Source organism: Aulonocara sp. 'chitande type north' Nkhata Bay, linkage group LG7 (genome assembly GCF_057382095.1).
Source record: "Aulonocara sp. 'chitande type north' Nkhata Bay isolate Kocher_YH1m ecotype deep benthic linkage group LG7, A_spYH_male_GT1.1, whole genome shotgun sequence".
Lineage (NCBI taxonomy): Eukaryota > Metazoa > Chordata > Actinopteri > Cichliformes > Cichlidae > Aulonocara > Aulonocara sp. 'chitande type north' Nkhata Bay.
In genome coordinates, this window is record NC_141350.1 from 27,025,614 (window position 1) to 27,048,523 (window position 22,910).

Consider the following 22,910-nt stretch of genomic DNA (forward strand, 5'->3'; position numbering starts at 1 on the left):
ACCCCTCCCACCTCCACAGCCACGGCAATCTATGCCCCTGGCCTACGGACTACCTTGAACTTAAATGGGTGGCTCTAGATGACACCGGGTGATCCCAGTGCATCCTTCATGCAGTTGACTCATCACAGCTGGACATAATTCAATTAAATTCATTTTTATTTATACAAAGCCAAATCACAACAACAGTCTTCTTATCTCCTTATTGAAAGGTAGACCATACAATAATACATAAAGAAAAGAACCCAACAATTAAAATTGGTTTCTAGAGACAGATACCCTCTCTACTTTTAAGATTAGGCTGAAGACATTCCTTTGTCACAAAGCTTATAATTAGGGCTATATACACATGAGGATCAGGTGACCTTCAATCCTTCCTTAGTTATGCTTCAGTATACTTGGGTTTCTGGGGGCTTCCCATGATGCACTGAGTGTTTCTCCTTCTCTCACCCCTTCACTCACTGTGTGTTTATATACAGTGAGTGAAGGGGAATTTAATTATGAGTTATTATTCATCTCTGGCTTTCTTCCACAACATGCCTTTTGTCTTGTCTCCCTCCCCTCACCCCCCAACTGGCCGCAGCAGATGGCCGCCCCTCCCTGAGCCTGGTTCTGCTGGAGGTTTCTTCCTGTTAAAAGGCAGTTTTCCCTTCCCACTGTTGCCAAAGTGCTTGCTCATAGGTGGTCGTCTGATAGTTGGGTTGCAATATAACTTACATATATAACATTATATAACTAACTTACAATATAAAGCACCTCAAGGTGACTGTTGTTGTGATTTGGCGCTGTTTAAATAAATTGAAATTGATTTAAAATTGAAATGAGCAAAACAACTCATAAATCTGTGTGTGTGTGTGTGTGTGTGTGTGTGTGTGTGTGTGTGTGTGTGTGTGTGTGTGTGTGTGTGTGTGTGTGTGTGTGTGTGTGTACACTTGTATACGATGTGTGTGTCATGGCCTGGGGGATCAGCAAGACGCTGATCGGCCATTTCCGCCTTTTTCTCTCTCTCTTGCTCTCTCTCTCCTCCTCTCTGTTGCTGGGGCAGAACTCATTGTGGGCTCACACCCTCGGCCCACGCCCACTGAAGGGGAACACACCTGATGCCCATCAAGGCAAACGGCGTTTAAGCCAGGAGGAGTCTGCTGGTTTTCGCTGGATAGTTGTCTACTACGCGTCAGTGAGAGTCAAGCTACAGCTCAAGCTAAGTCAAGTGTCTATTGTGAACGTTGTAACTCATTCTTGTTTCCTCGCCTACATACAGACCTCCTGGATAACCTTCCCTGTGTGAATCTTTGTGTCAAGTGTGGAGAAAGGAACTGCGGTCGTGAATGTGGAGAGTTGGAGAACGAGTGATTCCCCCCTTTGGATTTCCCTGGAGCCCCGTTCCCCACATTGTTGTATATAGCACTGCCCTGCACTTCCTGTATATACATCGGGTAAACTCTGTAAATAAATTCTTGTGTTCAACTGATTCTGGAGTCCTGCGCTTGAGTCCCCCACGTTGAACCGTAACTGTGTGTGTGTGTGTGTGTGTGTGTGTGTGTGTGTGTGTGTGTGTGTGTGTGTGTGTGTGTGTGTGTGTGTGTGTACACTTGGATACATTGTCAATGGACAACGGCTCAGAGTTAAGATTATAATTAAGTTTGTATGCATGTGTCATGATCTGTCTCATGTGTCATGCACAGATTGTGTTGGAGAGAAGAGTCAAATGCAGACGTGTAGAGACAAGATTGGACTTAACAAAAAGCCAGATTTAGGCTGGGTGAAAGACCAAACTAGGCAAAGGGAGACTTAGACTTTACTGAACTAGGCAAAACAAAATCTTCAGAATATAGAACATTAAACCTGGAACAAGGACAAGACACATGGAGGGAGGTGAACTGACATTCCTGTGAAGGAAAAAGGGAACTGATACAGTATATATACACATGAGGATTATTTGGGAAAGTGGAGACACATGGCAACACAGGAGGGACAAATCAGGCATAACAATACAGGGGAAGCGAAACCGCACACAATGCACAAGAGACAAGGGATTGTCAAAATGAAACAGGAAGTAGCACGCACACCAAGCCTCAGACAAGGGCTGTATCCCAATTCAGGGTCTGCAGCCTTAAAGTACGCAGCCTCAATGGTCCTCAAGGGCCGCGTACTCAAAGACCGCTAAGGCCGGAAGCGTGAGGCTTGTGAAATGGGACGGTCTGGCCTCCGTCGCGCTGCCCAGGTTGCCTAGCAACCATGATAGCTGGAAACGTGTGGTTGACAGAAATGAAGGAGAACATATTTTGTTCGTTTGTTTGTTTCTACATGAGCTTTGTGTGATTTAATAAGTATCTGAGGCTGAGACCACAGGACTGTAAAACATGATTGTTGGGCTTCATATCTGTACTGAACAGTCATTTAAGAATAGCTAGTAAATAACAAATAGTTAATGTTGTTCATGAGACTAAAGTCAGTGTAAATATGATATGGCCAATATTATAGTTATTATATTAATCATTATTAGCTATTACAGCAGTGAGTTTGAACTCTCAAATCAAATCACTTCTATTGTACCTGCACATCACATGTGCAGGTACACTGGTACAGCACATGTGAGTGAACTCTGTTTCAAATACTGAGCTTCAGTAAAGATTCAAGTTGCAGTTATTTATATTTCCTATCACCTTAAATCTTCACTCAAAGACAAGTATTTTTGACAGTGCATATATAGATGTATCATATATAAGAGACAAATGTTGTTCCTTCAGTATGTTGGCATTATTACATTTGGCTCAATACTTACATATATGTGTAAAAGTCAAATGTACGAGCTGTGAAAACTGTTTCTGATAGAATGAAGAGTAGACTGATATATGAAATATTCCTTTATTGGGTGAGAAAATCAGACCATGTCATAACTGCTTTAAGTCATACAGAATAGATATCAGAGCCTTAAACAGGCTGACGTCTGCTAAATGGGTCAAACTGGGCAGAAAGTATACAAACACATAACATCCTTATAGAATATGATGTAACACTATAGATCACCTTACCTCAGAATATATAAAGCATATAAACAATTACAGCAATATGATGCAACAAACACAGCAGTGCTACTGATCCAAAATACTCAAAGCTTCATAGAACTGAAATAAACATTTATTTTTAGCTCCATTGTGCTGCTGATACGTACTTTAGGTTTCTGAATATTAAACTTGTTGCTGCCTTTCATAGTGTGTAACTTGAAGGCCCTGGGTACTTTCTCCCACACTGAAAACACTGGAATGATAAAATTATTTGAACATTACCTAATAAGACTGATTCAGGACAGACAATTAGTTATTCTAAACTTTTCTAGCAGTCCTTCACAAACAGGGAACAGTCTATCTATTCTCTCCATCTGTCAGCTGCTGCTGGCTCTTCCTCCTCCTCTTCCTCACACACTGCTGAGTTTGTCCTGGTGGATCATCAGGGATGCAAAGCCTCACAGATGATGTGCAGCAGTGGGTCCCTCAGTCTGTCCTCACTCTGGACACTTGCAGTTGTCACACATGGAAATCAAATGTGTGATAAGCTACAGGATTCAAACACAAGTGTAACTTATAAACACATGTTCATACTTTTATTACACAATCAGAGAGAAAGAAACAGAGAGCGAGTGCAGGACAGACAGACAGGTGACAGTCTCAGGTGTACACACTGCTACAAACAGGAGGATTTAGTGTTTGTGTTATTACGAGTGCTAAACAAGAAGAGTTCCCAGATGGTACAGTGGACACATGTGTGACTCCTGTGATTAAAGCATCTTTCTTTCAGCTTGTCGAGTGAACCGTCAGCTCGTTCAAACACACGTTAAAGTCCGTTTGGCTCGACACCACCAAACAGAGGCAGCAATATAACATAGCTAACATTAACAGTGCAGTGAATCCTGCTTGTGCCGTGATATTCAGGACTGCAAACCGAGCAGCATCACTGACTTTCAGCTTGTTGTGTTTGTGGATATATGACTGACTTTGATTATCCACGAAATCATCACATTCTCTGTAAGATTAAGGTCGACTATTGTATTATTATATTTTAAAGGCTTTAAAAGCAAGTAAAAGCTGAACGTACAAACATCGCTAATGGCAAATAACTTCACCGACATGTGGCCAACAGTAATGTTTTAATGTTCCTCATTATTAAACATTTGCACATAAATAAGTGACATAATATTCAGTACTTACTTTACTCTTCGGCTGCTCCGCTTCTCCCATCTGCAGCAGAATTATCCACACCGACTGTCGCGCTATGAATTGTGGGATATATGGGACCACGAAGTCTACACTGCCACAGCCTTAAAATTCAGGGAAATGAAGGACGCATTTGAGGGCCGCATTTTGAGCAGCCTTTGAATTGGGACAGCCTTCGGTGCGCCACTGTGACGTAATCGGCCTTAAAATGCGGCCTTTAAGGCTGCACACACACAGCCACATGAAGGCTTGACACTAAGATAAACAAACATGGAAACACATGACAGCCTGGGGTATACAAAGGATGAAAATGGAAAGAAGACATGGAGACAGAGCACAGAGACATGAAAGGGATGAGAGAGAGAGAGAGAGAGAGAGAGAGAGAGAGACATGACAGACCTGAGGGGATACCAAGGAACAAAACATAGAGACCAGACCAAGGGAACAGGAGCATAAACTGATAACCCTAAAGTAACTTAAAACTAAACTTGAGACCTCTAATAATATTGCAGGGAAATTACCAGGGATTACCAAACTCTACAATTTCTATTTGTAGAGTTTTAGTCACAAGAACTAAAACAAGAAAGCCCAGTATAATAAAATCCAGAAAATAGGTTCACTTCTCCAAATCAAAAAGGAATTTAACAAGATTCAAAAGGTTTGAAACACAGAACACTGGGTCAACAACCTGTGGATACAAATGTAGTTACATTTCAAAGAGAAGGTAATCACAATAGCAAATGGTTTAATGATAGCATTTTAGTAAATGTGATTCCTTTTTAGCCCTCTTCATTTTAGCTGCAAGCTGTCAAATTTAGCTCACTGATCAGTAGAAGTATTAACAAAAGTCAGCTTTCTTCTTTCTTTCTCCCATCTCTCCTGTTCCTTTTCTGCAACACGGTCTTGCAATCCTAGGTAGAATACAAGTGAAACCATGCAGCCCATCCAGCTCCAGCATTTGAGTTTTTTCATATTCACTGCCATTCTTTTTCTCAGCCCATTACCACACGGTTCAAGCCAAGCTATGTTGTCTCTTTGTTTCCCCTACGCTTGGATTGATCTGACATGGCCCCGTCTACAGCAGCATAATGGCCATCAAGATACATAGGAACTCAGTACAATCCTACTGGCTTAAACAATAGCAGCAACAATACCAACACATAATGACAATTCAAGCCAGACAGCTTTCACTGAACAATGGTGTAAGTTGCAGTGTGCTGTATGCCTCAGTGTGTGTGTGTTTTAGTAGATTTAAGCCCAGCAGGTTGTCCAGAGACCCTCGCTTCTTAGTGGTTCACTAAATTCTCTATATTGTTTAATTACATCCCATCTCCTAATCACCTCGACAGCCAAATGCATACACACACACACACACACACACACACACACACACACACACACACACACACACACACACACACACACACACACATGGTTACCCAGAACTCTGGTTACCCAGAACTCATTGTACAGCTGGCTATAGTTTGGCAGTGTACACAAAATGTGGACTAAATACAAAAGGAAAAGAATTCCCTACTCGCTCTGTATTCTTCAGTCTCAGGTTCTCTATAAAAGGCCTGGGAGCTTGAGGGTAATGCACAGTATTTTGCTGTTCCTAGGATTGCACACTTCTCAACAGTGATCTTGGATGTTGCACCTGGGAATTGATGGAGCCACATCCCAGTTTGGAGGTGACTGCCCCATGCAGTCAGATTACCATGGGGACCACTGTTGCCTACACCCTTCACATCTTCTTGAGCTCCTTTCTCAGTCATTGGGTTTTCTCCATCTTCTCATGTTCCTTTTATCTGGTGTTACTATAAATTGGTATGCCTACATCTATTACTACGACCATCTTCTTCTATTTGTCCACCACTACTATGTCCAGTTAGTTAGCCATCACCAGTTTGTCCTACATTATCTGGAAGTTCCACGGGATCTTTGCTCGGTCCAGAGTCTCAGTTTGGCAGCTGCCAGGGCATGGTACATGTCTGACTGTGTTGTGCCAAGTGTAAAGTTTGGTGATTATGGTGTGGGGCTGTTTTTCAGGAGTTGAAAGGAATTCTTAATATTTCATTACTCCAACACATTACTCCAACAGAAAAGGCTAGAATTCCTCAAAATCATAAAAATAAACAAGCAAAATATTAAATTAAGGGTTGGGGACACCAGACACTGGTCTTCATTTTATTATAAATGGTGTCAAAGGCTTTTTCTGTTAGAAGGATCCTGTGAACATCAATTAAAAATTCCAGGGTTTTTTTCCTTCCCATTTAGTCTCGATTTGAATCTGTGTGTGTGTAGCAGTAACGATGGACCCAACCGCATACTTCACTCTTTCAACACTTCTTTATTCGGCTGTCACTTCTTACACACGGCCGCAGCTTTTCAGCTGTATCCTACACTTAACAACCCCCAGGTCCCGGCACAGTCCTTTGAACTGGGGAGATGTGATGAGCTGATGGAGCTCCGATGCGTCTCATCCACCTCTGCAACCACGCCAAAGCCACATCTCGCCACAGTGTGTATATGTGTGTGTCGTAGGGTGTGCCTAACAGGCCACATGCTTTTAGTGTTTCCTTTAATCTTTTGTCTTTCACTTACCTTGTCTCTTTGTGTTCACAGTTCTGTCTAACCACTCATGCTGTCAAGAAACTGCAGCCTGGTGCTGAAAATCTCACCTCATCCATCTTGCTCCACCGTCAATATTTGGGTATCTTTGCCTCACCTGCTCGCCTTCTGTCTTCTCTAGAAAACTCACAGCATCAGGTTGGACAATCTCTCTTTCTGCACACTACTCTGCCACTCACTTGGTGCACATTGTCCCTCCGCTAGTCGGAGAAAAGCCTCCCCCTGCAAGTAAGCCATTGCTCTCTCCCATTAGTATCTCAGGCTCAAAGGTTCCATCACTGTCATTAACCCCATTTCTCCCGTGCTGCAAACCCAGTGCCCCAGTGATTTCCCACACTAGTTGCGTGGTGTTCCTTGTATTAAATCTGTGTTTAGAATAAAGACTTGCGAATCTGATCTCTGTCAGTATATTGGTATCTGCATTTGGGTCCATCTCTCATGGTGGCCTCCAGGCCTTGTGACACTGGGCGCAGGTTCTACAGAAAAGCGGCCTGGAAGCTAAAGGCTCGAATGAAGAGAAGCCAGGACAAATTTACGGAGCATAATATATTAAATTACAACATAAACTGAAATGATCAAGATCAAAATTACAAGTAACACATACAGTGGGGCAAAAAAGTATTTAGTCAGCCACCGATTGTGCAAGTTCCCCCACCTAAAATGATGACAGAGGTCAGTAATTTGCACCAGAGGTACACTTCAACTGTGAGAGACAGAATGTGAAAAAAAAAATCCATGAATCCACATGGTAGGATTTGTAAAGAATTTATTCGTAAATCAGGGTGGAAAATAAGTATTTGGTCAATAACAAAAATACAACTCAATACTTTGTAACATAACCTTTGTTGGCAATAACAGAGGTCAAACGTTTACTATAGGTCTTTACCAGGTTTGCACACACAGTAGCTGGTATTTTGGCCCATTCCTCCATGCAGATCTTCTCGAGAGCAGTGATGTTTTGGGGCTGTCGCCGAGCAACACGGACTTTCAACTCCCGCCACAGATTTTCTGTGGGGTTGAGGTCTGGAGACTGGCTAGGCCACTCCAGGACTTTCAAATGCTTCTTACGGAGCCACTCCTTTGTTGCCCGGGCGGTGTGTTTTGGATCATTGTCATGTTGGAAGACCCAGCCTCGTTTCATCTTCAAAGTTCTCACTGATGGAAGGAGGTTTTGGCTCAAAATCTCACGATACATGGCCCCATTCATTCTGTCCTTAACACGGATCAGTCGTCCTGTCCCCTTGGCAGAAAAACAGCCCCATAGCATGATGTTTCCACCCCCATGCTTCACAGTAGGTATGGTGTTCTTGGGATGCAACTCAGTATTCTTCTTCCTCCAAACACGACGAGTTGAGTTTATACCAAAAAGTTCTACTTTGGTTTCATCTGACCACATGACATTCTCCCAATCCTCTGCTGTATCATCCATGTGCTCTCTGGCAAACTTCAGACGGGCCTGGACATGCACTGGCTTCAGCAGCGGAACACGTCTGGCACTGCGGGATTTGATTCCCTGCCGTTGTAGTGTGTTACTGATGGTGACCTTTGTTACTTTGGTCCCAGCTCTCTGCAGGTCATTCACCAGGTCCCCCCGTGTGGTTCTGGGATCTTTGCTCACCGTTCTCATGATCATTTTGACCCCACGGGATGAGATCTTGCGTGGAGCCCCAGATCGAGGGAGATTATCAGTGGTCTTGTATGTCTTCCATTTTCTGATGATTGCTCCCACAGTTGATTTTTTCACACCAAGCTGCTTGCCTATTGTAGATTCACTCTTCCCAGTCTGGTGCAGGTCTACAATACTTTTCCTGGTGTCCTTCGAAAGCTCTTTGGTCTTGGCCATGGCGGAGTTTGGAGTCTGACTGTTTGAGGCTGTGGACAGGTGTCTTTTATACAGATGATGAGTTCAAACAGGTGCCATTCATACAGGTAACGAGTGGGGGACAGAAAAGCTTCTTACAGAAGACGTTACAGGTCTGTGAGAGCCAGAGATTTTCCTTGTTTGAGGTGACCAAATACTTATTTTCCACCCTGATTTACGAATAAATTCTTTACAAATCCTACCATGTGAATTCATGGATTTTTTTTCACATTCTGTCTCTCACAGTTGAAGTGTACCTCTGGTGCAAATTACTGACCTCTGTCATCATTTTAAGTGGGGGAACTTGCACAATCGGTGGCTGACTAAATACTTTTTTGCCCCACTGTAAAGATCATCACAAAATATTTAAATATGGGTCAACATATTGTAAAATAAAATATTGGCTCTAATATGTCATCGCCTGCTTTTCATCTGGAGACAGCATTTACATTTCAATCTATCTTTGGTGGCTTTTTGACCATTTGTGGAATTTATACTAGAGTACACGCCACCTACACTATATACTCCATAAATGATCAAAATCCCCTTGGGTGATTTTGTGTTAAAGAAGACTCGTCTGACATGTTAAACATGTTTTTATGTGAGTATGCTCACACATATGCCTGAAGCAGAAAGCCCAAGTTAAAAGAGAAAGATGAGAACCACTGTGGTGATACCTGCTATTGTGGTTTTAGGTTTTCTCAAGCCAGTCAACGCAAAGAAAGCCATGCTGTGTTGATCTTACTTTGTAGTGTATACCTTAACAAATTTTCAGATTCTCACCTCTCAAGAACCCTACATGCCTGTCAGTCACCCTACCAGCCTCCCTCACTGTCTGGGAACTAACTGTAAGAAATGTTTGTCCAGTAAAATCATATAAAAGTACGCTTTAATGTCTTGCATTTCAACATTTTGCATTAGCCTGTTACACTTGTAAATTTTACAGCACTAAGATGCTGACTTGGCCAGTCATGTTTCTTCTACCTCTCAAGATTTTTTTTTTTTTAAATTTTAAGTCGAGAGACCATTTGTTTCATTTCAGTTGAGAGCTGTGTCTATCTCTCTACATCCATATATAAATATATATACACATATATATGTATATATGAGAGTAAGTCAATACATTTCACTTTAAAAGCTTTACTTTTATCAGTCATTTTGGGGGTAAAGAGAAAAAAATGAGAAGCACCCAAGAGTGTATTGTCTTGAACCTTTCTTCTTGTCTCCCTCCCTCTATCTCTCTCTCTCTCATACACCCACACACACACACACACACACACACACTCCACCCTCTCCATACATTGTCTTTTCGGATCAGTTAACAGGACAATTACTCTAGACATCTTTTCATTATGCTCTTTGTGTTTTTATCCTTGGTTTAGAAAGTGTTTATGGAAAGGAAATATTTTTTCTGTTTCTATGGTTATATTCACATTGTATAATTTAACACAGTGATCATACTGATTTAGGATCTTCAGGGAGGATCAGTAAAATGCTTTATTCATAGTGGAGTATTCAAGGCATGCCTTATAGTTTTTAAATTTTACATACTGTTTTCTTTGAGGAACCATTTACCTTTTATTTTACCTTTTACATTATTTTCTAATTTTAGTCTAAGCCTTCATCTGCAGCCTTCATAAGCTTAGTAAAAGCATAATAACAGTTTTTCTTGTCAACAAGGTATCTCTAGAAATATTTTTTCTCAAGAAAGACTGAGATACAGGGTAATCTTCTTGGTTTTGTTTATCAAAAGTCAAATAAATGCTAGTTTTATGCTCTACTACATTTGGTTTCGTAAAAGTAAATATATGCTTCAGACCAATGGCTTTATCAATATTTATCCATAACAGCTGATTTCAGTGTTAACATAAGATCGAGCATATTACTGTTACAGTTAGAGCACACTAAAAACTATTACTTATTAGAAGATAATGGACAATATCATTGATATATTGGTATTTTATATTTTGATTAAGAAAAGATTAAAAAAGTAAACTGGGGTAATGATTTAGTCATGGTACATCCTGTTGCATATCTAAAGCACTTTCCTTCGCTGTAGGTTTATGAGGGTGTTTTGCTTCGTTGCTAACAGACATACTTCTAGATTCAGTAGGTGGTACAATGTTTTACAACACAGTTTTTTGCAATTGTCAAAACTACAGAGATTATAATTTGTCTGATTGCAATGAGCCCAACTGTTATTCTCTAAATGTTAGAGGTATAAATTGTTCTCTAACATGCAGCAGTAAATTATTCACTTGTAAATGCCCAGTGGAAGCACAGCACAGTACCATCCCCCCTAGATGTGGAAGAGGTGTTGGGGGCTAGTAGTGGGGGATGAAGGCCAGATTCTTTGGGGGCACTCTGGGCCTTTCTCTGTTCTGTTGTCCATATATGATTGTCATAATAAACAGGCCTTTCAAGGACTTAAAAGACGCTGACGCACTTGAGAGGTTATGGAAGCGTCCTTCCTTCCCTGCAGTCACATGCAAATGCTCCAGAATGTGAAGGCTCATTGTCCAAAGTGCCTGGAGAAGTCTGAAGTCAGACAGACATAAAGTTGTTTTATATTACAAGTGTTTCTAGTTCCTTAACCTCTTCTAAAGCTTGCCGGGCACTTTTTATCCAATTCTTTTAACAGACAACATAGCAGAAGGCTAGCAAAGCTGGTCATCACAGACCAATCTCTGTTGTAGGAGGGCTCGGTCTTGGTGACTCAATAGAATCTACAGGCGCTATTGTATGCAGTTTCCATAGTATGACCCTAAACTGGGCCACCCTGAGATAATGAGGTTAAAGGTCATACACACAGACAGAATGAAACATCACTACATAGATTTCTGTCTCAGTCGCCTTTCCAAAAGCATCCACACCTAAAGAACAGTTCACTTGGGCTCAACACGTTCTCACTTTCAGCTCTTCACCCTCAACCCCTTGGGGTGACATTTTACCACAGTGCCTCTTTAGGGTCATTTTTCAGCATGCAGAGTACTACAGCTGAGATTTGCAACTGCGTTTGTTAGAGACAGGAAACTGAACAATGATATAGTTCTTTTATATAGAACAAAGGGTGGTGGTGACATAGGTCAGTCACAGGACACAGGACTGAGGTGGTGTTCCATGTGGGACTGTTCTTCTATGATGCTCTTGCCTTATTATTGCATTTTTGTTGTGTGCGTAACATATACGTTTGTTGTTATTTGTTTAGGCTTAGGAAATTATGATGGCTTGGCTTAAAACACACCCTTTGGTAACATTAACAACAAGAAATTCAAGTACATCAGTGAATGACCCTCCTGGCCTGCCTCACCCAAACGGCTTGTCAAGGCCAGGTGTGCCAACTTTCCTCCCACACAAGCCGATTATCTTGTTTACAGAGCGGTAACTTCACTGCCTAAGACACACAATAGTATTTCCACTCTAAAAAGAAAGTATAGAGTCAGGGAAGTCCAGATCCTTCACATTTTTAAAGCTGACACTTTGAACACTGGACAAGTAGTAGTGTTCCACTGATTTACAAAAAACAATGTCACAGTCAGTGGATGTTTGTTCATTAAGTATTATCTGAAGTGGTGGAACCATATTGAGGTCACAGAGGAGTGTCACATCATCTGTGAGGTTATAAAGCAAACCTAAGTGTGTAAACCACTTTCTGAAGTCCAACATCATCACATGACAAACATTTTCATTTGATGAGGCTTTGGGCTGAAAACTTTCCTTTTTGCTAAAGCATATAGTCAGGGCTGGATCAGGGGACCCTGACTCCTCCCTTAGGTATGCTGCAATACGCATAGGCTGCTGGGAGATTCCCATGATGCATTGAGTGTTTCTTCTTCAGTCACCTTTCTCACTCGTGATGTGTTTATGAACCTCTCTGCATTGAATAATACTTGTTACTAATCTCTGTTTTCTCTTCCACAGCATGTCTTTTGTCCTGTCTTCCTCCCCTCACCCCAACCGATCGCAGCAGATGGCGGCCCCTCCCGCAGCCTGGTTCTGCTGGAAGTTATTTTTCGGTTAAAAGGGAGTTTTTCCTTCCCTATGTCGCCAAAGCGCTTGCTCTCTGTATGTATTATTGTAGGCTATACCTTACAATATAAAGCGCCTTGAGGCGACTGTTGTTGTGAACTGGCGCTGTATAAATAAAATTGAATTAAATTTATTGGAACAAAAATATACCTAATTGGCTCCAACTGTCATGCAATTATTGATTTAAACAAATCCTAACACTAAATTCGAAGAACATTTGTGGAGCATTTGAACGATTGTCGGACAGCCATGCAGAGATTCCTTGATTTATTAGTGACATACAGCAGGTACAATAAGTATTGAATATGTTACCAATTTTGAATATATTTCTGAAGGTGCTATTGACATAAAATTCTCCCCAGTTAATAGTAACAATTAATCCAATCCACACATGCAAAGAAATCAAACCACAGATGTCCATAAATTGTAAGGGGTGGCTGTAGCTCAGGAGGTACAGCAGGTCATCTACTATACACTATATTTACCTTTTTACTATATACTATATTCACACACACACACACACACACACACACACACACACACACACACACACACACAGACACTTTGTATATATATAAATATATGTGTGTTCGTATCGTATGTAATGGTGGGCCAAGTTTTTGTCTCAGTCCAGTCCTGTAAGAAAGTCACATGAATGTTAACACTCTACATTTTACTCTAGTATATGATTTACATTTTGACCCAGAAATGGAAAAACGCTAAAAAGAATGGATGAATAGATGCATCGCTGGATAGATGGATGGACAATGCTGCTTAACATTTTGTAAATTTTCTTTAAAATGATTAAAAAATAATTTTCCATTTTTCCATTCCGCTTCTATCTTTAGACATATTGTTAGTACACACTCTCTCCCTCTCTCTCTCCGCGTGTTTATGTTGAGAGCAAAGTTACCTAAGTTAAGCGCAAAAGCAGTCATGTTTGTCAGAGTGCATTTCCGTGAGTAAACCAACAGCCTACTGACGTGATCTTCAATAGTAAGGAAAAGGACCGTTACTGCTGTCTTATTGTGAAGTGTATACTCGGAAGTGTACGTTATCTCGCGTTGTTTGACGCCGAACAATGTGCCAGTAAATGGGCGCAGCAGGACAGGGATGTAGTCTGCCGGTGGAGAAAGCCTTGCTGTTCTGGTTTGTCCTGTAGTTCTGTCTTGTCCAACAAAAGGAAGTAACTTTTAAACCGTCGAAAAGGTATAAGCTAACTTGGTAGAGGAAATCAAAAGGTTAAGTTATTTACAGATTTAATTCCAACAGGAAACTGAAATTAACATACAAACATGAATAAACTGGAGCATTTAGACGGTTTTGTGAACAAAGTATGTAGCGGCTAATAATTTTGTGCTGCTAGCTAAGTAGTTAGCTTTAGTCGATCACATCAGTGACTTAAAAAGTACAGACTCACAGTGCTACGGACGCAATAAGGCATGGAGCCTCAGCTGTGGTGCTGCGAGGGGGATGGGCCTCCGAGAGCCTACCGAGACTCCAACCTGTTGACTGACCGGGTCCTGCACGCTCTGCTGCGGGTAGAAGACATGTACCTCCCCGCTCCTAACTACTTTAAATGTGTCCAGAGAGAGATATCTCCGTACATGAGGAGGATAGTCGCTGCTTGGATGTTAGAGGTGAGTTGAGCCGATACACGTTAACCGCATTCACAGAACTCAAATTCCTCTGCTCTGCAACTTTCCATTAAAGTTTGTGTTTTTGTTGCGTGTCACGTGGCTTCAATTACCGATTATTGATACCTGATTTCCACGCGGTAACAAGCTCATTTCACTTGATAGTCATTTTTCTATCCCACAGAGTGTGTGCGATAGATTTTACATACAGTTCCGTGACGTGAAAGCTGAAAACTGTTAGTGGCGAGTTGCCAGTCCTGCGGCCACGCGCTGCCTTTGTGTTGGGGCTTCGCGGAGAACTTCAGTCTATTTGTCCGGTAATGTTCATTAACACCGACCCACCGTTTGTTGCATTTCCTTGGCTTATGCTCAGAGTTAAATGCGGGTTTTTTGTTTTGTTTTGTTTGTTTTTGTAATCTTGAGCTTGTCCTGTCAGTGCATGTTGTTCAGCCATTGTTTTTGTCATCACAGACGCATATCACTAAAAGATGTGGTGGGGTAACATTTTTCTCCTGTCATAACATTTTCCAATTTTAAAATCGTACGGGGTCTTTTTTTTGTCAACTTTTTTTTAATAAATTTTTCAAATGTTGCTATTATTACTGTTAAAACAGGATCATTCTGTGTTTTGGGGGGTACTTTGCCCGAATTTCAGCCAAGACGCAGAAATGGCGACCAGAGGACGCTGCAGGCATTGGCTGTGAGATGATTGTCTGTCAGTCTTCATACATTCAACATTATCAATTTGTTGGGGAGTTTTTTTTTGTTTTGTTTTTTCTTATGACCTTGGTCAAAAACAATTCCTACCTCTTAAACATGTAAAATACTCTGTAATTACAGTTAATATAGAGCAGTATAGAGACCTGTAATATAGAAATAAAGTCTTAGTACTTATGAAATGTTTTAAACACAATCTGTTAACTGCTTTTAAAATGAATCAGGCTCTCATCACTGCATCAAGGCTTCTCGATACCTTTATGTCCATTTTGAGTGCATGATAATGAGAATTATGAGTAACTGTAATGAAATGCTCTGGGCTAATGACCTAAAATGCTAGTATGGTACACAACCTTTAATTCTGCTTCATGCTAAAGCTTTAAAATGTATTTATAATTATAAAAAATGTTGTTCTATTTTAAGAAGTATTGAGTGTAATGATAATAGGGAGTGTAAGAGGCAGAAGATTCAGTAAGATTAACAAGAATATCACAAATCGAGAGAAGAGCGAGCAGCTGACTTTGTGTCTGTTTTGAATCTTCTGTCTGAGGAGATGCATTGTGGTACTGCTCATCAGTTTGCTTTTTATGAGCAGGTGAAATGGTAATGAGAAACATTTAGTGTGGACAAGGTAGTTTTAAATAATTTTAAATATTTTCTTTTGTTAAATATCATATATATTAATATTAAGTATAATTATAGACATGTCTATATTATGACTTATGTCTATATATTAAGACTTAAAGACATATTATAGACATATCTTTGCAATTTTATTTTATATGGAATTTTTATGACATTAACAAAATTAGTAGAAAAATGGATCCAGATGCATGTTGATAATGAGAATTCACTTAGAATTCTGGTTAAATGATTGTGAAATTGTGTTAAAATGATGACAAAATTAATTAATCCTGTCAGCCTCTTTCAGGCTTTACATAAAATATCTTACTTTATATTACTAAATTATTGTTTTTGAAAAATATGACCTGGACATATTGTAGATGGCGCCGCGGAGCCAGTTTGCAGTGTTCCAGCACGAGGACCATAAGACATGAAAGCCTTCATCGTATTGACAGTTAGAATGTGTTCAAGCCGGAGCCTTATCACGCATGAGAAGTTTGGTATGGATTGGATAATGTATGTGTCAGCGACAACAAATGAAATTTTCATGGCACATGATCAAAATTAGCCATGGTGTCATGGACGCCCCCTGCAATGAAGACTCAAAAGCTCTACAGTTTAATAAGGCCAAAATATGAAGTAGATCTAATAAATCCCTAGGAGGAATTTGCAAAATTACAACACCTGGAAATGTCAAAATTGCTATTTTCAATTATTATAAACAATTATTTTGCCCGAATAACAAGAACAAATGTCGCAGATACATTAGGGCCTTCGCACTTTAGTGCTTGGGCCCTGATTACACACTTTGACAATGCTGGCTGTAAAACACATTGTGTTTGCACTGAAAAAGTTTTAAAGATGTTTCAAGAGGAAAATATACTCGTTGAATTTAAAGTAGCAGTGTCTAAAGGTATTTTGTGTTAAATCTATTAATCTAAGTAACTGCGAGTTTCTATAATCCAGTAATTTTTTTTACAACTCGAAAAAACTGCACTGTGCAGTCAAAGACTTTTTCTGTCTATTCTTAAAACAGTTACTTGACACGCTCTATTGGTTTGTATCAGAATCATTTGTAACTCTGAATTCCTTAAAGCTTTGTACACTGAGAATTAAAATAGTGACACTTGCTGATAGAGATACAGGTACTGTGTATAAAAGCCATTCAATGTAAAACCTCAATGGTAGCATTTAGCCTGTAGTCATCCCCCCCCCCCCCCCCCCTTTCACGCTCCTTTTGTTTTTGTTTTTTTAAGCCAAAAGGGGCCATATTTGAACAAGGCAGATGCACCTTCAAGTTGCCACGATGACCTACATACATATCTGCTAGTTAGTGCTAATAAGATATTAGAAATTCACTCCCACAGAGTGAAGCGTAAATGTGTATTTTATAAAATATTACTATATCATTAGTTTGATAGTTACATTAAAGTGTCCCAAAAGCCTAAAACAGCACAAACACTACTTAGAGGTCCAGTTCAGTGACTCCTAGCAAATGGCTTTCCGCTACCCTTGCCTGTGCCGGGACATCTGTTAGAGTATCAGGTTGTAAACATGTGTTTTTAATGCTGTAAAGTTGGGCACTTTTACACAGGCCCAAATGGGGACTGGGTTCATTTTGGGGCCAGACTCAAGTGACCATTATTATGCATCTAAGTTGACTATATTTCCCCAAAGGTTATCACTTGGATACATTTATATCTCACATTTCCAATACCTGAACTCTGTTTCTTCAAATTTTGAATCTGGTAACATTTCTAGGGAGTTTTCTCCGAGACTTAAACTAATACAACATTTTTAAAACGACTAGACAGTATTTAATGGTGGTATTCACTGACTGTTGCTACAGGTGTGCGAGGAGCAGAAATGTGAGGAGGAGGTTTTCCCCTTAGCTATGAACTACATGGATCGCATCTTGTCAGTGGAACCCACGAAGAAGAACCATCTGCAGCTGTTGGGAGCTGCCTGCATGTTCCTGGCATCTAAACTAAAGGAGACAATCCCACTGACTGCGGAGAAACTCTGCATCTACACTGATAATTCAGTCACACCTTCTCAGTTGCTGGTATGGCATTCTGAAGTAAACTATTTCATTAAAGTGCTCTCTCTGTTTTGAAGCTAAGATTCTGAGGACTTTTTTTTTTTTAATGTAACATCCATCCTGCAGGGATGTCTGTCTCAAAACAAGATGTCTCAGTAGCTAATGCCCAGATGCTGTAGAATGTATAGTCCCAGAGAATGACTTGTAATAGTTCTAGTAACCTCCTAACATTTTCCACCTTGCATTTAAATAAATAAATTAATTAATTTCACTATTTTTCCACCAACATATGAGGTCTTTTATCTCTAAATATCAGCACAGTTATTGTAGTGTCTCATTGTCCCACGAGAGTATTTCCTTAATCATTTCAGATACCCCTTTTCTTACAGTGTTACTTTTAAGCCCCAAATCTCCCAAAAGTGACCATAAGATATCTGTTAATCCCTCCGTCTGTCTGTGTCAAATCCCACTTTGAACCTGGCCTTCTGTCCATCTTTGTTTTCACCCACTCACAGCAGATGGAGCTGCTGGTTTTGAATAAGCTGAAGTGGGACCTGGCTTCACCCACCCCTCTTGATTTCATCGACCACTTCCTGTCTCAGCTGCCTGTCAACAAAGAGAACAAGTCGATACTGAGGAAGCACGCTCAGACCTTTGTTGCACTGTGTGCCACAGGTATGCATGAGGCTACATCACATGCATCGCTGTCTTTATATATTGTGGTTGAAATTTCTCTTGAGCAGAGTGTGGTAATAAGACTGACTCACTGGGTTAGTACATGCCAACAAATAACTGATGTACTTTTAAACACCCAACTTCATAGTTTTCTCTACTAAATTGCATAACAATTCACTTATTCCTAATTGCTCATATTTGATGCATAAATAGACAATGGATCCACTGCTGTCTGACTACTATAATGTGCAGTGCTTTGGAGCACAAATCAGGTTGCAGTCTCCATCCGTAGAGCTGGTAGATGCCAGACCAGCTCAACCCTGCTGTCTGACTCAACCTTCCCTGGTGAAACTGTTGTGTCGTGGTTCGCACTGTCACCTCACAGAAGGTTTCATGGTTTTTAACCCTGGCTTGGGCCTTAGTTATTTTGAGTGAGGCTGGATGGTTAAAAACAGTTATGGCATTGTTTGAGAGAGGGCATAAAAGGAGGAGCTGCTTCCATGTCTGTAATGTGGGCAGGCCAAAGCAGCTAGTTTGTGTGGACTTTGTGTCGAAAGAAAGAAGAAAACAATGTGTAGAAAGGCATCAGCTGAGTTGTTAAATGATGATTGATGGGATTGGGGTCAGCTGATCTGCTGTGATTATGGCTTGTCTGCTTTAACTAGTCCTGTACGCAATCTTTGGGTTTTCCTAAACCTTTAAAGCCCCTATAACTTCTTAATTTCTTGCTTTTATTAAAGCATCTTCATATATGAAACACATTGCCATCAATGCATGCTCCTGTTTAACACAGAACAGAAATTCACCTCAAGCATCTGTATTTTTTGTGGTTTTGAATGTTTTGTTTTGTTTGTTATTAATCCCCATTTAAAAACTAACAAATTTACATTAAGTTCCTTTGATTCTCTCCAGATGTCAAATTCATAGCCAGCCCCCCATCCATGGTGGCAGCAGGCAGCATGGTGGCAGCGGTAGAGGGCTTACAGATGAGAATGGTGGGTAACACCATGATGTCTCAAAAACTGACAGAACAGCTGGCTCAGACCATCAAAAGTGACCCGGTGGGTACATCTGTTCACAGCATGACTGGTACACATTACATTCACTTAGTCACATTAGAGGAAAGATGTTAGCAGAACGAGTGTGTAATTAGTCCTGCTCCGCACTAATACTGTTGATTTACTGGAAAAAAGAGCAGAATTGAATTTAACAGGGTGTCGAAGAGAGGGAGAAGGATCCTGAGGAACCCAACAGATGCTATTATGTTTGTCAAAACGCAGCTATTAATGGGACTGTGTTGGACTGTTTATAATACGTTCAGGTTTGTTAACTTATCCAGTATTTCCAGTCTAATGAATCCCTCTTCAAACACAACAATAGAAATGGTCATGAGATGAGTCCATACAGGGAGTCATCGCGTTCCATTTACTGATATCAACAGTCAAGTTTTGTGTTAGTTGATTTAGTTTTATTTATATAGCACCAATTCACAACAATAGCTGCCTCAAGGCAATTAATATTGGAAGGGTTTGTTTTTTCTTTTCTTTTCTTCTTCTGTTTTTTTTAAATGGCATCTTGGACCACAAGTGTTTGATGTGAGTGATGCAGTAAATAACGATCAGGTTGGGTTCTCTTTACTGGGAAATGTGGCTGCTTCTCCATCGGCCATCACAGCAGCTGCACCGTCACTTGCAGCGCAACCCTGCACATAACATTTGTTCAAAGACGCCCTCACAGCAAAGTTTTCTAACTGCAGGATATGAGACAGCAGCCCTGGTATATTTTTCTCAGTTTCAGACACTGCTCTCATTTACACACAGTAAACAGTATCGCACATGGATGACACACACTCTTCTACACGTCGTCAGCTGTTGCATATAGATTTGAATCTCCAAACTAAGGACCCTGGAAAGAAAGTGGGAGGACTCCAATCACTTTCTTTCCAGGCTCCTTAGCAATCATCCAGGTCATGGTAGTCTGTGTTTCTATGTAGGTTCTCAGTCTTTGACCACTGTTTATTGTGACTGTAAGCCTAAGCTGAGACCTTATCTTTTTAAATTATGTATTACTGTATAAATTGTATATAAATTACTCTGAACTCTCACTTTTCAGGATTGTTTGAGAGCATGTCAGGAACAGATCGAGTCTTTGCTGGAAACCAGCCTCAGACAGGCGCAGCAGCAGCACTCATTTGCCATGGAAACTAAGAAAATGGGAGAGGACCACTCAGCGACGCCCACAGATGTACGAGACATTAACATCTGAGCTCTAGCAGTAACGCTGCTGGATGAAGAAACAGAAACAGATGAATTTGATGATCGTATAATACGCATAAAAATATGCACGTCATGGAGCATTTATAAGTAACTGGACTCAACAGTCTGTCACAGCTGTTCATGTGAAGTCAGTATGAACTGTGGCAACAACCATAGCGAGATTCTCAGCAGATGGCGTTATTTGCAGAACTGGAATTATGCTAATGCAGGTGAAAAGGCTGAAAAAGTAATGTGTTACAAACAGTGTGTTGATGAATGCAGGCAGGTAGGTGTTCAACCGGGGTGAATATTTCCCTTTAAGACCTGGGCTTGTAAGCACTGAGTAAATTCAAGATGGATCCACAAAGGCCTACAGGGCCTTTTTGAACTCGCACCTCCTGGCAAAGTAAAGAATTTGAGCTTTAGGGGCTAACACTAATTATTTCTTTTAAATGGCTATGAAGCTCAAATGTATCCAAATTTTAAGAAAAACACATCGAGGCACCTCTGTAAATCAGTCTGTTTATATAAATGAAACATCCTTTTAAATATGTGTGGAAATTAGTTTTCATGGCTTTTTTTCAGACTGTTTCTATTTCAAATTACAATATTTCCTTCACATTACATGTTATTTATTAAGGTATTTTTACTGCATTATACAGTAATTTGATGTCATGGGTCTCTCTTGTTGAATTCAGTAGGTGAATTTAGAGAGGTTGTCTAAATGTGAGTGTATTTTAAGTAGAGTAATATGAGAAATGACTTCGACATTCAGGTTTTAAACGTAAGGTATCCACATGTATCTCTGACAGTCTGATAAACTCATACAAATAATAATTCTGAATAAGATGTAATACGAGTTTATTACAGGGCAATCCTTTGATGGCCACCTAAGTGGTAAATACCAGTAGTTTACAATATGATCTTTAGTTATTTGCTTTAAGACATGACTAATGAAGTTATTGTTCAGCTTTAATTCCATGTGAACACTGATTTTCTTGAGTCAAGGCCTAAAATCCCCCCCATTGTATTTGGCTAATAAAATATACTATATCTACTGTAAAATGATCTCATGACTTGGTGCAAAATTGGTGTTGATTTTGTATCTCTGGTATACCAACATAGATGGCTAACTCCACTAATGTTATAATGTGATGTTGAATGCACGACTAGCTCTGAAGCCAAAGGATGAGCAAAGTCCCAGGGATTTTTATTTTTTCATTCAAATAAACCTGTCTGTTCTTCTACAGAAATGTAGAAAGGTACCAGATTTTCTTTGGGGGGTGAAATTTTCTGGTAAAACGTGCTTTGGTTCCATTGAAACGCACATTATCCCGTTTGCTGTGGCTGCAGGTCAGCGCTACCTATTGCAAAAGTAGATTTGCGGTTCTAATGGAGAGCAGAGACTTAAACAACTTGAAGCATAGGCTTTAAATAGGAAGACTATAAAAGCAAAACCAGCCAACTTTTAATCAAAAATTGAACATGACTTCTACTGGAACAGGTTAAATGTCCATAAGGTCTCATGATGACGATTTGGCTAAAGAGCAATGACACTGAAAACTCTGGCAAACCCATGATGGGTTGCTAGGGCTAACACACAAACATTAGAGAGACGCAAACATCCACAAGCTTAAAAACAAAAAAAGTCACTTAATGGTTTTTGAATGAAATTTCATGCAAACGCAATTACAGTAGATGATACGGTTGGGGGAAAAAAAACTAAGTGCCAAATTATAGTTAAACTAATAATAAAAACTATCCAGGGCATTGGATGGTTTTTCCAGCAGTATGCCACAGAACATTTCTGGTTTTCATTCCATCAAAGGAAAATATTGCATTTCAATTTTTATTTTATCTACTAGTAGCAGTTTCTTAGCAGCTATTTGACCATAAAGGCCTGATTAACACAGTCTCCTCTGAACAATTGATGTAGAGATGTGTCTGCTACTGGAACTCTGTGTGGCATTTATCTGGGCTCTAATCTGAGGTGCTGTAATGATTTCTGAAGGTGACTGACCCCAGTCACCTCTGCTGCTTCATCCTCAGCAGCAGAGGTGACTGGGGCGGTACACATGTGAGCCAGTTTCTTCGTAGCATTTGATGGTTTTTGCGACTGCACTTGGGGACCCATTCAAAGTTTAACAATTTTTCTTACCGGAATTTTGTTCCTGAGAAAAATGAGATCCACAAATGAGGGCATTCATTTTAAATTTTGATAGAACAGTG

General features: G+C 40.2%; 1 protein-coding gene across 1 annotated transcript; it reads left to right on the top strand.

Annotated features, from left to right (window-relative positions):
• The first annotated feature begins 13,716 nt into the window (after nt 1-13,716).
• LOC147325289 (G1/S-specific cyclin-D1-like) lies at nt 13,717-21,902 on the top strand. The gene is made up of 5 exons (XM_086299735.1): nt 13,717-14,372; nt 17,560-17,775; nt 18,267-18,426; nt 19,339-19,487; nt 20,539-21,902. The coding sequence occupies exons 1-5, from the start codon at nt 14,175-14,177 to the stop codon at nt 20,689-20,691; spliced, it is 876 nt and encodes a 291-aa protein (XP_086155861.1). The 5' UTR covers nt 13,717-14,174; the 3' UTR covers nt 20,692-21,902.
• Nucleotides 21,903-22,910: the final 1,008 nt, after the last annotated feature.

Excerpts from the sequence above, each read along its gene's own strand:
- LOC147325289 (XM_086299735.1), top strand. The coding sequence starts at position 14,175 with ATGGAGCCTCAGCTGTGGTGCTGCGAGGGGGATGGGCCTCCGAGAGCC. Across the intron at positions 18,427-19,338 it reads TGTTGCACTGTGTGCCACAG|ATGTCAAATTCATAGCCAGC; the intron begins GTATGCATGAGG and ends GATTCTCTCCAG. Across the intron at positions 19,488-20,538 it reads AGACCATCAAAAGTGACCCG|GATTGTTTGAGAGCATGTCA; the intron begins GTGGGTACATCT and ends CTCACTTTTCAG.